This window comes from Ciconia boyciana, chromosome 1, assembly GCF_034638445.1.
Source record: "Ciconia boyciana chromosome 1, ASM3463844v1, whole genome shotgun sequence".
Taxonomy (NCBI): Eukaryota; Metazoa; Chordata; class Aves; order Ciconiiformes; family Ciconiidae; genus Ciconia; species Ciconia boyciana.
In genome coordinates, this window is record NC_132934.1 from 204253415 (window position 1) to 204267010 (window position 13596).

The 13596-nt window shown below is 34.8% G+C and overlaps 1 protein-coding gene across 4 annotated transcripts in view; it reads right to left on the reverse strand.

Annotated features, from left to right (window-relative positions):
- Window positions 1–542: 542 nt before the first annotated feature.
- Window positions 543–13596, reverse strand: part of DYNC2H1 (dynein cytoplasmic 2 heavy chain 1) — a 183277-nt gene continuing 170223 nt past the window's right edge. For all 4 annotated transcript variants that reach the window (XM_072850637.1, XM_072850636.1, XM_072850635.1 and 1 more), the window contains 2 exons: window positions 5949–6065; window positions 543–1114 (listed from right to left, as the gene is read on the reverse strand). In XM_072850637.1, the coding sequence (XP_072706738.1) occupies window positions 956–1114; window positions 5949–6065 (276 nt within the window). In that variant the 3' untranslated portion in view covers window positions 543–955. The remainder of the gene's footprint in view (window positions 1115–5948; window positions 6066–13596) is intronic.

A 13596-nucleotide genomic window follows, 5' to 3' on the forward strand; every position in this document is an offset into this window, starting at 1 on the left:
GACTTCATTGTTCTTCAGTAATGCTCCTTCCTGCTGGATTTTGCATTTCCTGCTTCTTTGGGGATTTTGTCTAACTGCACACCAAAGCTATGGCAGCATCCCAACATGATACATCATGAATCAGTGAAATCAAACTTGAGTACCCTGCACTAAGAACAAGATTCCAGGGGTCTCTCACATCACAGACCAAAAGCGTAATTATACCCCTCTGTTAATCACTTAACAACTGGGTGAAAACCTCTTTTGTTTGTCTAAGGAATTGTTTGCCTATCTTGGGCATTTATGTGGGCAATATTCCACATTCTTACTGGAATTTAGTACATTTTCATAAAATATTTTTTTCAGTAACTTCTAGATAACAACCATGATGGTAGTCTAACTGAATTTGTAACTCCACATGAAGTTTATGAAGCTCCTATTATTTACTACCAATACAAGAAATATGACTACAAGTAAAACACCATTAAAACAGACTGAAACATTTATCCTGATTTTTGTATTCAAGTAAAACATTCAATTTCAATTACAACAGGTAACTTTTATCAATTTATTTTATTAAATAATGGAGGCATAACAGTTGAAAAAAGCTAATGAAAAAAACTGATCAAAGAAAAAATGCTGACTTTGAATTTATATTCAATATTTATGGGCAAAACATAAGAGATTTCAGCAAGTCTGAGAAAGAAATACAGCACATTACAATCTAGAGAAACAACCTAAATTAATAGTTTGCTGAATAGTGCCATGTTAACTTTTACAATATTCCACAAAGACACAATGAAGTTCTATTCAACTAGAATTAATTTTATATATCTTAAAAATAAACCCAGGTGAATTTATAAACCATTGCTTTATAAACGTGTAAGCAATTAATCTAAAGTGTTTTTTAAATAAGAAACAACTGAGATGTTTAAATGATTCTTAACTTCATGAGTTAATTTAATGCAGTTTCAGATTACTGATTTTTTAAAAATAAAGCAGCACCACACTGAATCCACTGGTCTTGGTTTCCTCCACAAGGTACATCAATATTTGTCACCACACGGTCTCTCTCCACACTAGTGTAGACTGGTAAAGATATGCATTCCTCTGGAGAATATGGACCATATGCATCCTGTCAACAAACAAGCACTTAGTTATCACTTAAACAGACAACAAAAATGAGAAAGGAATAATCACCAATGATACGGTATCTAAAGCTGGATCCTAAGATACAGTTTAGACACTGCAGCCTTGGACAGGCAACTCTTGGTCCCGGCTACAAAGGAGAAGGATTACTAACAAAGCAGAGATTTCAGAAAATTCACTAGACTGCTCCATAACTAAGCCTCTACTTTTTCTCTCCAGTTTGTTAAACTGAAAACACAAGAAAGTATGTAGTAGGGGTGATCCTGTGAACTACGTATCAAAATCTTCATTCAGCTAAAAATCCCAAAAATTGCAGGTCAAAAGCTTCTGCAAACCAGGGGCAAGGGACGTGTTGAACAGCTCACAGAGGGGAGAAGGCCCCTCAGGAGTACCAGCGCTGCACTGCAGGGAGCTGCTAACCCGGGCAGGCTGGAGTCCTGGGGCAGCCAGTGCTCTCAGCAAGCCCTGCTGCCTCACCTCCTCCGGCCCTGCGGCATAACCCTGCTGCTCCTCCTGTAATGCAGCTCCAGTTGTGATCGGCGTCTGAGATACTTGCATGTGGGATACTTCAGGCAATGCACCAAGAAAAAAATCTTACCCTACACTTTCCAGGCTACTTTATGGATTTAAACAATGATTTCTAACATCAGTGAATCCAAATGTAAAAATTATTCTCTGATACAGAGAGAGCTACTATACGTTACAGTAGAGCCTCACAGGGCCCCCACTTAATGCAGGATATTAAGAGGAACCCAGAAGTATTAACCACAATTTAGTTACGCCAGGACTTCAAACAAACAAACAGCCTAAATTCCCTAGTCCTTTCCATATACTTCTAGCACTTCAAGACATGCAAGCATATATAAAAAGTTACATTATTAATTTTAAAAAAAGCAGGTTCGATGACTTCTTGATTTTTTTTTTAATGCCTTTCATACTAACACTGATCACAGTCGCAGCCTGGGTTCTTCGGCACTTCTGGAAAACAGGCCATTTCCATTAAGTGCCTAAATAAGAAATTATCAAGTTAACTTTAAACATTCAGATTTGAACTTAATGCTTTGAACTTGCGGCTGAATTAATTTATAGTTTGTATTCTCCTATACATGTACTTTCCTACTGCACAGCATTAGCAGTACTACTATTACAAAGATTACAATTATATCGTCAACACTACTTAGGGAAGGACCTTGGTTGGAGCCATGGCTTTACCTCTCAGTCTGTATCCTGATGAGCAAGCAATGCTCTACTCTGAGAACAGTAACAGCTCCTCTCCACTTTCTGTACTACAAACTGTGTGTGCCTTGGATGTAGTTTCCTCCTAGGGCTTTGCGCAGGGCATTGTCCCTATGCATGACTATAGAACTGACCTCAAAGACTCAGTCTAGACTTCCTACAGCATGTAATTTGGGTTTCAACCCATAATGTATTTAGTTAATGTAAATAATTCAGAGTTTGATTTAATTGATATATATTAAACATGTTTTCCGTCACACTCAAAATCTCCCTTCCTGTCAACAGGAAAATGTCAGAAGATTTTCAAACATCAAATAACAAAGCAGCAGACTTGTCAGAAAGGAATTTGAAACAAAAATGAGGGTCTTTTTAATGCAAATCACATCAAATGTGAGTTAGTGGAGCTCCAATATTAGAAAATATCTAAAAACAGGAAAAAGGAAACATGCAAACAATAACTGTTTCAAGCACTTTGCCTTGCATGTCAAGTGTAAGCCATGTCTGAAGAATTTTGTTGTTTCTTTTGAAAATGAACTTCCCATGTCTTTTGAACATCAGTGTTTAAATCCTTACAGAAGGTCTGTGCACTGTAAGAGTTGTATAGAATAACTTAATAATCAGAAGTTTGTCAAAAGAACTCAGCTGTTCTCAGAAGGATTATACTTACCACATTTATCCCTTGGTTAACACTACTGAAGAAGACAAAATGCTGGCCAGTCTGAGAATAAAATGTTAATCAGAGAATTTAAGTTTTGCCAAAGCTGGGAGGCCAAAAGTTGGCCAGTTTGTCTTCAAAAAACTCTTTTTACACCTTTTTGGGTCAAAATAGCTGTTCTCGCACCTTTCTCAATCCCACTGATGTTTTAAGGAATCATATTATTTGAGGGTTAAAAACATTCTGTTAAAGCCTTTTTGAACCACAAATCCTTATGCCCTTGGCTTACGCACAGTCCAAAAATTCTTTGTCTAGACTGCCTCACACATGGTTCCCTCCCCCTTAGCGACACCCTTCACAGCTTGGGATCTGTCAGTGAATTAAAACTGGAAAGACCTTCACAGTTTAATGAGAATAAGCATCATGTTAGTAGCTCAAAATACTCAGTTTTGAGCATTGCAGCGTTTTGAGGGGTTTCTCTCAGAGAAATCCTGTAAGCTACTGTTTTGTTTTTTTTTTTCCAAAGAGTTCACTTTATTTTAGTTTGGTTGAAAATGACCTCAAAACATTGCATTATAGATATACAGATTTTTGCTCACTAGATTTCATAAGAGATATTTATGGGGAAAAGAAAACAAATTCAAAACCTAAGAATCCTAAGATAATATGTTCTACTTCATGCACTCTTCTCCTAAGGAGAGGATAATGAGATATGGGGAAGTGTATAATGACCTGATGCTGCCTTGGTTTCTGAGCACAGTGTTTGATTATGGTCAATTTTTACAGGGAAGCCCATAGCAAAACAACTTAAAGGCAGAGCAATTCAGAAATGCTCTCCTTAGAGACAGTTTACATTTAAAATCTGGGCAGTTGACACATTTTGGCCCATGTTTTAAAAGTATTATATTTTTTTCCAACACAAAGACTTCACTTGCTATTCATTTCAAATATGAAGTAGATTGGAAGAAGTTTAATTCACTGATTATTATGAACTGTCTCACTTCTATGTTTTATAGATAAAGCTCTCTGATGATGTCACATATAACTTCTGGATCTTATCTTTGAACTTTAAGGAATATAGACTGTTATTCAGAAAAACACTTAACAATCTGTTTTATCTCTAACACAAGATGAATGTTTTTCAGAACAAAGAGAGGGTTACTTACAATCCTCATTTTCAGTGAAACATTTGGTGTTACCATGTAAAACCATGCATATTACCATCTTACCCCACCCACCACTGAGTCTATATATTAAGATGTGTGGCAATTCTCTATTTATCCCATGCACCACTTTTCAAGTAAATTAGAAATCTGTTTATTTCTCTGAACAAAACACACCATTCACGTAAATTAGAAATCTGTTTATTTCTCTGAACAAAACAAACCTTGTAAACTACTAAAGCACTGAAAAATCTTTCACTGGTCAACTTTGTAATAGGTTTTGTACTGGGTTGGGTTTTTTTTTAAGTTTCAGTATTTTCTTTCCCATCAAAGCTGGGAGCAGTAGTGCAGATGGTGGCTAGTATTTACTTGTGTGTTCAAAGTCTAAATCTTGATGATTATACTTCTAATGCTGTACTATAATACAATGCTATACTTCCAGTGCTGGAAATAACAATGAGAAAAAAAAAAAAAAGTTGGGATACAGTAGTGTGTTAGCAATGGAGCTCCTTGCACAATACCTATCACAATATGCCACAAATCTCATCATTGCCATGATTTATTATAATTAATAAACTCATTTCTAACTGAAATTTCAACTACTTGGCTCCAGTGAACTTTTTTCTTTAACATTCTTCTAACCAAACCTAGCTTTCTCAAGAGAGAACTCTGCAGAGTTCTCTAGGTTGCTAAATAATAAACTCTTAAGGTTAATAAATTAATTTGCTTGATGAGATAATGTCTACAGGACAGGATAAAAGGTGACATTATCTTTCATTTTTTATATACTTCTAATTTTATTTATTGTGATAAAGAAGTGTAAAAAACCTGCATCCACCCCTATTTCTCACTTTGTACATTTACACTTCATTTTTGGTGTAAAAGTCTTAATGTATGTTCTTTTAGATCTGTATGTGGGATTCTTCTCACCTGTCTGTCCCAGATTTAGCAGTCTAGGCTGTCTCTAGAGTCACACCTAGACAGAGATTTATCCCAGTTACCTTATGATGGGATGGACTTCCTGAGATGCCTATCTTTTAATGAGACCAAAGAAAGAGCTAAGGCAACTAAGTCATACCAGGCAATTAACTTTTAGACAGCTAAATTTAGATGAGATGAATTCTACAATAAGCTTTCTTTTAGTTATACGACTGTAAGTATATGAATGTGTAATTCCTACACATCCTTGAATAAGTTCTATGTAACTTTTTGCTTTATTTATCAGAGATTCCTATTATAATTGGAGAGCAGAAGCAGTAACAATGTTTACTGTTTGGATTACTACACTTTCGTCTTACATAGTTCTGCAAGCATTGGCATTTTTTAAATTAGTGTAAGTAGGGGAAAGGTTTTCTTTGCTTACAGATCACATCATGTTCTCTATCTTTTTATTGCTGCTGCATTTTAATTTAATGTTTAAAATGCAAAGAAAATATACTCTAGGAATGAACTCCCAAACTCATGTATACGTTCACTAAATACACTTTTGAAAATACGTTAATGTTTTTTAAAAGACAAGGAAAAAAAGGTATGACTGAAATAAAGCCCCTGTCTTAATCTAAACAAAAGAAGCTAAAAAATATTGACAAAATTATAAGAAGTTCTTGCTTCATATAAAAGAAGCAAGTGCTTTTCCTATTAAAGACAGGGATTTTTATTTTGAAATGAGGGGAAAACCAGGTCAGCAACATCATACTGAAAAGCTACTATACAGAAAAAAAAAAATTACGGGTCTTGAAAGTTTAGGGCTTTTAATAATTTAGTACCTGTGGAATCCAGGCTATGTAACAAGGAAGAACAGATGACACACTGGGAGAATCATGCAGATTTTCTGAAAGTCGATTCCCATCAAAACTGCAACCCTCCAGTTGTAAGCCACTGATCTGCCATGGAAATATAAAATATTCAAACATATATAACAGAATTGAAATGTCAGTAATGATTACACTGTGCTTTAATAAATGATGATCCTTTTTACTGTGACCAAATTTTTAAATAACAGGAAACTAATTATTGTAATGTTCTGTGTGAGAATAGGAAACACGATTTAAAAGCAAGATCTGGACCACACTTCAGTGTGAACTTCCTCTGATTTGGATTCACATTCTTTGAAATGTTAGAGAAAAATACCTGTAAATGTCATCATTTATAAAACTGCAGCTGCCTGGCATTAGATTAATGGAAATATGATAGCAACAGCCAAGTACACAATCATTGCAGTGTCAAGAAGAAAAGAACAATCACTGAAATAAGCATGACTTCCTGCTTGGAAGTCTGAGCGCAGCTTTCAAAGAATGGAATGCGCGATTACACAGCTTCTGCAGAGGCAAACAAAATATACTGAAATAATATGAGAGAAAATTTTATTTAACATAACTCAAGCTTTCTTAAATAAACTATTGTTTGGGAAAATTAAATAAGAATCCCATATGCTTCTATAAGTAACCATGCAATGCTTTACATGTAACATGTTTTAAGTGCTTTCTTTTAATTACTAAGTACTTTCAGCCTCTGAACTAAACATTCTCTTTTTTCTTTCATTGAAGTCCTGCATAAATTAATGACAATGATATCTATTCTGGATTTCTTCCAAATAAAATTTTCAATATCTGTTGATCATTCTATTTTCCCAGTACAAATAATAATAGTTTGCCAGTATAAATAATAACAATAGTCAGTTTGGCCTGCTGAAGTGAGAACTTCAATTTTAGCAATAATAAAACTTAACTCAGTAATAACTTTCATGCAGCTTTTCAAAAGGCTAAAGCTTAAGCTGGAGCAGAAGTCTAACAGAAGCTACAATCTGTAAATCATCTGTCTGTTATACTATCATACTAAAGCCCTGAATTAAATACATAAAACTGAGGTAGGCTTTCACCAAATACAAGGTTCATAAAGCGATGTTGCAACTAGGAAATACCATGCTGTTGGCATGGATGAGTGACCACATAACCAAAATGGAGAAAAGTATCATTTTCTAATAATTTTCTCTTGCAAGAAATTTTAAAAAGTGTACTGAATTTTAAAAAGTGCTTAAAGTATGATGTTACAATGAAGATCGCTATCATAGAATATATAACAAAAATAATTTGCTTAGGTAATTACAGTATTCTAAAATTATTTATTTGACAAGAAAAGTTGCAATTAAAAAGTAACAGAATGGGGGTCACTGTCAAGGTTTAAAAGCAATGCTTTCCTCCCAAGTGTTGGTGTTTTTTTGTTAATACTCTACTAACTGTATACTAGCTAAGATTACATTTTGCATTTTTAATAACTAATTATTATTTTGATGTAGACAGGCATTGCAGTCTTCAAAAATTTGCTTCTTTAAAGTCATATTTCTGTTCTAACTCTGAGCTGAATACTCTTCCTTACAATGTGCAAGATGCATATACACATATCTTAACGTGAAAAAAAGGTTATAAAAGATTGCATTTTAAAAAGTTATAGAAAAAAGCTGTGTTTCACCTTGGACAGACAGTGACCAGAGAAGTGGCAACATTCTTTCAAGCAATCTGTGCTCCATACAGACTAGGACTCACAGTAGAGCCTCCAAAAATGTGGATAACCCGAACCAAAACAACTCCCAGTGGAAAGCACAGAGTAGTATGGCTTTTGCTCCAACTTTAACTTCCACAAATTATTATAACAAGGCCTCAGTGAAATTAATTAAATTTTTCAGTCTTTCTATTTGGAACTGCAAAAACTGTTTTTCTCCTTCAACCTCTTGTCAAAAGCTTAAGGTCTTTCCTTTATTATGAAAGTGTGACACTCCTCTCCCTTCTCCTGCCAAGTTTATTGTGATCTTTCTTTTGAATCTTCCCTAAGATTTTCAGGTCTGTTGCTTTTCAGGTACAATATTAACATTTTATATTTTGTACTGTTTCTTTTCAAACTCAAAACCTCTCGACACAGAGAGATTTTGGAAAAAGCTGGCTTCATCTAGTAAAAGAGAAGTTTGGGTGTCAATAGTCTTTCATGATAGCCTATATACACTCCAGTGCCACTTCTTCTGTCTTGCAAGAACAAGAATATGAAGAAAAATATCATAAAAGGCACAAAAGGAACAAAGTCTTACTAATGATTATACTGAGGCTTTCCCACAGATTCCTTCTTACTGCTCTCTGTTGTTAACATTGATACTTAAGGGCTCACTTTATTATATGCATAGGTCCCAGATTACAGTTTATCTCACTACACTTCTGATTGCATGCTTTCAAAACTCTTATTTATCCCTATCACACAAATATTAGAAAGATTCATCTCACATGTTCTTCTTTCTGCCCTTCCTGCATTCTGCAGGGAATTTTTTCATGGAGTTTAGTTTGATAAATATGTGAGTTTGGCAAAGTTATTGAGGGAAGACTGGTCTGATGAAGAGGTTTTAAAATGTACCGTTAGGGTGTTCAAAGGTCTAGCCATCCTGAACATCTCTAAAAGAAGTTTCTATAGAAGTGGGTCACCTATTGAAAAATCTCTTTCTACTGCACACACATTTCTTCTTTTGATATTGGCAGTTCCTTTGACATTATAGCTATGTAAAGCAACCTCATTTGATCTCCTGGAAAACTTCAACCAATCATAGAAACTCCTCTGAAGATGAAGACCACAATTTTTACTTTGATTCAATATTAAAAGACACTGAAAAACATAAAACACAGGAACAACACACTTTCAGATACTGTTTGGCTGAGTACTCCCATAGCCATGTTCTCATTTCTATGATAAACGGTGTAGAGAAATTACATCTACTATGAAGGACATAGATTTCACAGTATGCATGCACAGTATTTTTGCATGCATAGTATTATTGCATGCATAGTAATTTTGCAACTCAGCTCAGAGTAATGGCTGGAGTTGACCATAATTTTTAAAATTTTAATCCTTACAAAGTATTTGGCATTTTGCAACTATTGGTACTAGTTTAGTTTCAAAAAAGCTATTGTTACACATTACAGATTATGTTTCTTTAAAATACATTCGTAGAAAGTGTGCTGATACCATGGTCCAAAGCATCTCTGTTTCCAAAATTTCAAATTCTCTGCAATTAATTTTTCCTTACTATTTAATGCCTTAATTTCCCATGAAATTATACAAACTACAGCAGACTTCAGGAAGTCATATTTTCACTTCATTACTTCTACAGGCCTCCATCATTAACTGCTTGATTTTTCAGGATGGAGGTACACCGTAAAAAAAGACCTCTCAGGATGCCTTATAATAGTATTTCTGTCAATTGCTAAGAACATAGTTTTGATATTAATGCTGATATTATGTATTTGAATATAAATTTTTGTTTTTCACTATTTATATTAAGCTCTACTCAAGCTCATAGCACTTACTACCCAAAAAGTCTCTTACCATGTTTCTTCCGTTCTTTCATTCTTTTCTACAATAACAGAAAATGGAATGCCAAAAGGAATGACTATCTTCTTTTGCACAACAGCACAATCAGTGCACAAAGCAAACAGAAGAGATATATTTGCTTATCAATGTGTGATTATATTGCAATAGCCATACATTTTCAGTACCTTTTGTTAAAGCAATCCGAAGTGATATTAAAGTGCTATTTTATACAGATTGATTCTAAATCAAATATTCATCGTATCCTACTCCACATCTACTCCACATCATGCGTCTAAACTATCACCTGAGTTAACACTGATAATTTAACATCAGATTTGATAATCCGGCCAGATTCAGGTGTATTCTTGGCCTGATTGAGTGTTCCTCTGCCTACTTTGTAGTTACACCAACAGCTCTAGCACTTCATACTTCTGACTTACAGATGATCACAGGGTATATTATTTGAAATTTTTGGCACACAAAAATAATTCCAAATGTCTACAATTGCTGAAGCATGATGTCATTTTTTAAAAGTGCAGGAAGGCTGACAAAGCTTTGTCATCATACAGATCATAATGAGATTTCCACCTTCTTTTCCTTATCAGAACAAATTCTAAGCCATCAAAAACTTAAAATTAAAGGCAAGAAAAAAAATCTCAAAGAGCAAGTCTTCAAAACAGTCACTAACTGACAGTGTGACTAAGAAAGTTATACAAAGTATGTGTGAATCTTAGGTTTAAATTCAATGTTCATCTCCATTCCTAACTGTTCCAATCCTTCAACAAAGATATTCTATTAGAATAATTAAATATCCATTGATTCAGGGACTTGAGCATGACTCTCCCATAGCCCAAAACAGAGTCCCCCAGCCATTGTGAGTATAGAATAAAGTCTTTTGGTGGAAATAGTCACACAAAGTGAAATAGCACCATTAGTATAAATTGAGACTGATAAACCTCAGAATAGCCTATAGCATGATCTGGTTCTTATAGGGGATGAGAGAGATCCAATTTTAAACCTGCAGTCTGAATCATGTGAAGAAGGAACATGCAGTATTAACAAATCAAATCTTCTGACAAAAATAAATCATATTTATTATTCTACCAATTATTTTATCACAAACTTTCTGATAGTTTGAAGATCGATCTTACATAAGAAGAGAGTGGCTTAGCAAAGAGAAATGAATGCAGGTTCATGCCATTCGATAATATAATCTGAAGATCTGAAAGTTGCCAAGGGGGAGGAAAACAGCAGGACTGGGTATATATGAGTTTATCTTATTGACAGAGAGCTGTATGATCAGGCAGGTTCTAAACTGAAACACAACAAATCATAATGAAGAGACAATTTCCAAAGGGAACAAAAAAAAGGTATTTGTGCAGACACAAAAGTATGTCTATGCATATATACTGCTAACGAAATACATTAATAGATGCATGCACAATAGGATGCCAAGAAACATTTTACATTTATTTCAGTTATCTTATTCTGCACACAACTGAAATGGAAACACCTCCTTTTGGTTATGAACTGAATTTCTAAATGGGAAAAATTTCTTAGTAGCCTTATCTGCAAATGGATATTCAATGAGGAAGTAACAGTTAAGTATAAGGCTGAGATACACAATGTCAAACTTGTAGTGGCCCAGTTCACTGAGGATTGTGTGTATTTAACTGGATAATGTGTAGCCTAAGCCAGCAAAAGTAGACATGTTATTTTTTTGCTAACACTTTGTGCCTTGTTTTTACAACATCCTGTTGTGATCACACTTTGTTTTCTTCTATTTCACTCCTATGTAAGATTTTCCGTTCATGTATTACACTTTCTATAAAAGAGATCATCTTATCAGCACTGGTGCTTTTATACAATGATGATACCATCTTTAATCAAGTAGATAACTGGTGTTCTTCATAACAGCAACGTATACACTTAACAGATATTTGCATAAAGTCTGAAAAATCTTTAAATAACTCTTTCCTGAACCCTATGTCTCCATGATACCTGTTTATTTAAACGTCCAAAATGTGACAGGTTTTTAAAAAAAACCAAACTTTTACCTTCAGGCAGTTGACCAAAACTACTACGTTAGGACCATAGCAATTGTAGGTTTTCTCCTGTCAGTGGAGAAAGACAGGTATCTCCTGAAAGTTGCTTAACTCATTTAAGATCTGAAGCGGTGCATGTCTTTCTTCACTGACAAAATGAGATTGGTGAACTCCAATTTCCGATTAGGTATCTAAAGTCAGGTGGGATAAAACAGGGTCCCAGCTACCTCACCACAGCATGTGTTTAAGGACTTATCCATTCTGCTGATTGAATTTTTTTTTGAGTGCCCACTCAAAATAGCTCCCCATTCTATAAGGTTAGCCTGAATTCTTGAAACTGCAGATACGATGTTAACTTTACCAGTATTAAAATTCACATTGCTCATGTGAACCAAGCCTAATGTGCAATCCAGAGGATCCTTATCAAACAAGATACATCTTAGAGGATGATTTTTCTGAATCACTGACAGTTTTATGCCCTAGTTACAGTCCATGTGGTATTTGGCTTTACTAATGTGGAAGTTTCTCCCCAGTTCTCCATGAGTACAGGAAGGACTCATGGAAAGGAATCTAAATATTCAGCATGGCAAAGGGTTCCAAAGCCTTTCTGTACATCAAAGATTCAAAGGAGCAGTGAAGATACTGGTGAATACTTACTAATACAGATTCACTGAATATTGCTTATACCGAGGAAAGGATAACATTCAAATCAGGTGAGTAAACTTGACAGGATTCTTACCTTTTGTTAAAAATAACCACTCACCTAACTGCTTCTACTATTCCTGTAGCAGAGAATTTGCTCTTAAACAAAATTCTATTTTTATTTTTTATTCCTCTTGGAACATAAGACTCATTCTTGTAAAGCCATAGAGAATATATGTAAACCTTTTTGCCTACATATAACAGTGACTGCTAACAGTGTATTCTAACAAATATTACCAAAAATCTACCACATAAATTTGCACATAGTGAAGAATTATAAGCTTCAATACACCTAACTGGAGTGTTGTTATAAAACTCTTTCCTCTAATTACCCTTTAATTCTTTAGTTTCCAAGCTGTTATTTCAATCTAGCAACTGTAAAATATTGTAATATTTTTTAGCATATGAAAATACTTAGATAATATTATTCATGCATGGAGTTCAGGTATTTGACATTGACTTCTGACATTTTTCAAATATGGTAGGATGGTTTTGAAGAAGTCCAGTCTTCTAGGATCTGCAGCTGATAGTTAGCCTACTAGAATGAGTGGTCTGAGATGTGAAACTCTATTTTGGCTCACTGCCATGGACTTAGAAGTCTTGGCTGAATCTGGAACCTCAGAACATGTGATTTGCAGGCTCTGAGGTTTATCATATCCTAGGTTTATCCCAGTGAACGAAATTGCCCCAGAAGTCCCTTGGTTTCTTTATCTCCAGGTTCTAGACTCGCACCTGCTTCTCATTAAGTGAAGTAGCCGACCATTACTCTTATTTAAATACCAAGATTGAATAATTTTCTAAATTATATTCTCTAGTTCCAACAGGAATTAATTCAACAAAGTTCAAAAGACTGTATTGTATAAAGGTCAGATTTGATTATTACAGTTATCTTTTCTGGCCTTACAATCTATTAATATTTTAGGAAAATGAATTCTTACACATTCTGTATTAATAATTTTAGACAGTGACAGCAGCCAACCCAGAACCCTAATATCCCCAACAGCCTTGTGTCTGCCTGCATTATCAGACTAGAAAAGGTGCCCTGCCACTTGCTTTCTCTCTCCTAGTCTAGCAATCTCTTTGCTTTAGCCGCACATCAGTAGATAGTCGCGTGGTGAGTGCCCTGCATTTTTCACCTGTGTTTCTGTGAGAATGCAGTTTTAAGTGCCGTGCTCTGTGCTGAACATAGCACTTTGAGCTATGCAGTATTATCAGGGGACCAACATACCTGTTGGAAGACGTAGCATAGAAAACTTATTTTGTGAATTCCCTACAAAATTAACTATAAAACAGGTGCAAAGAGATCTGGATTCAGCCAAAG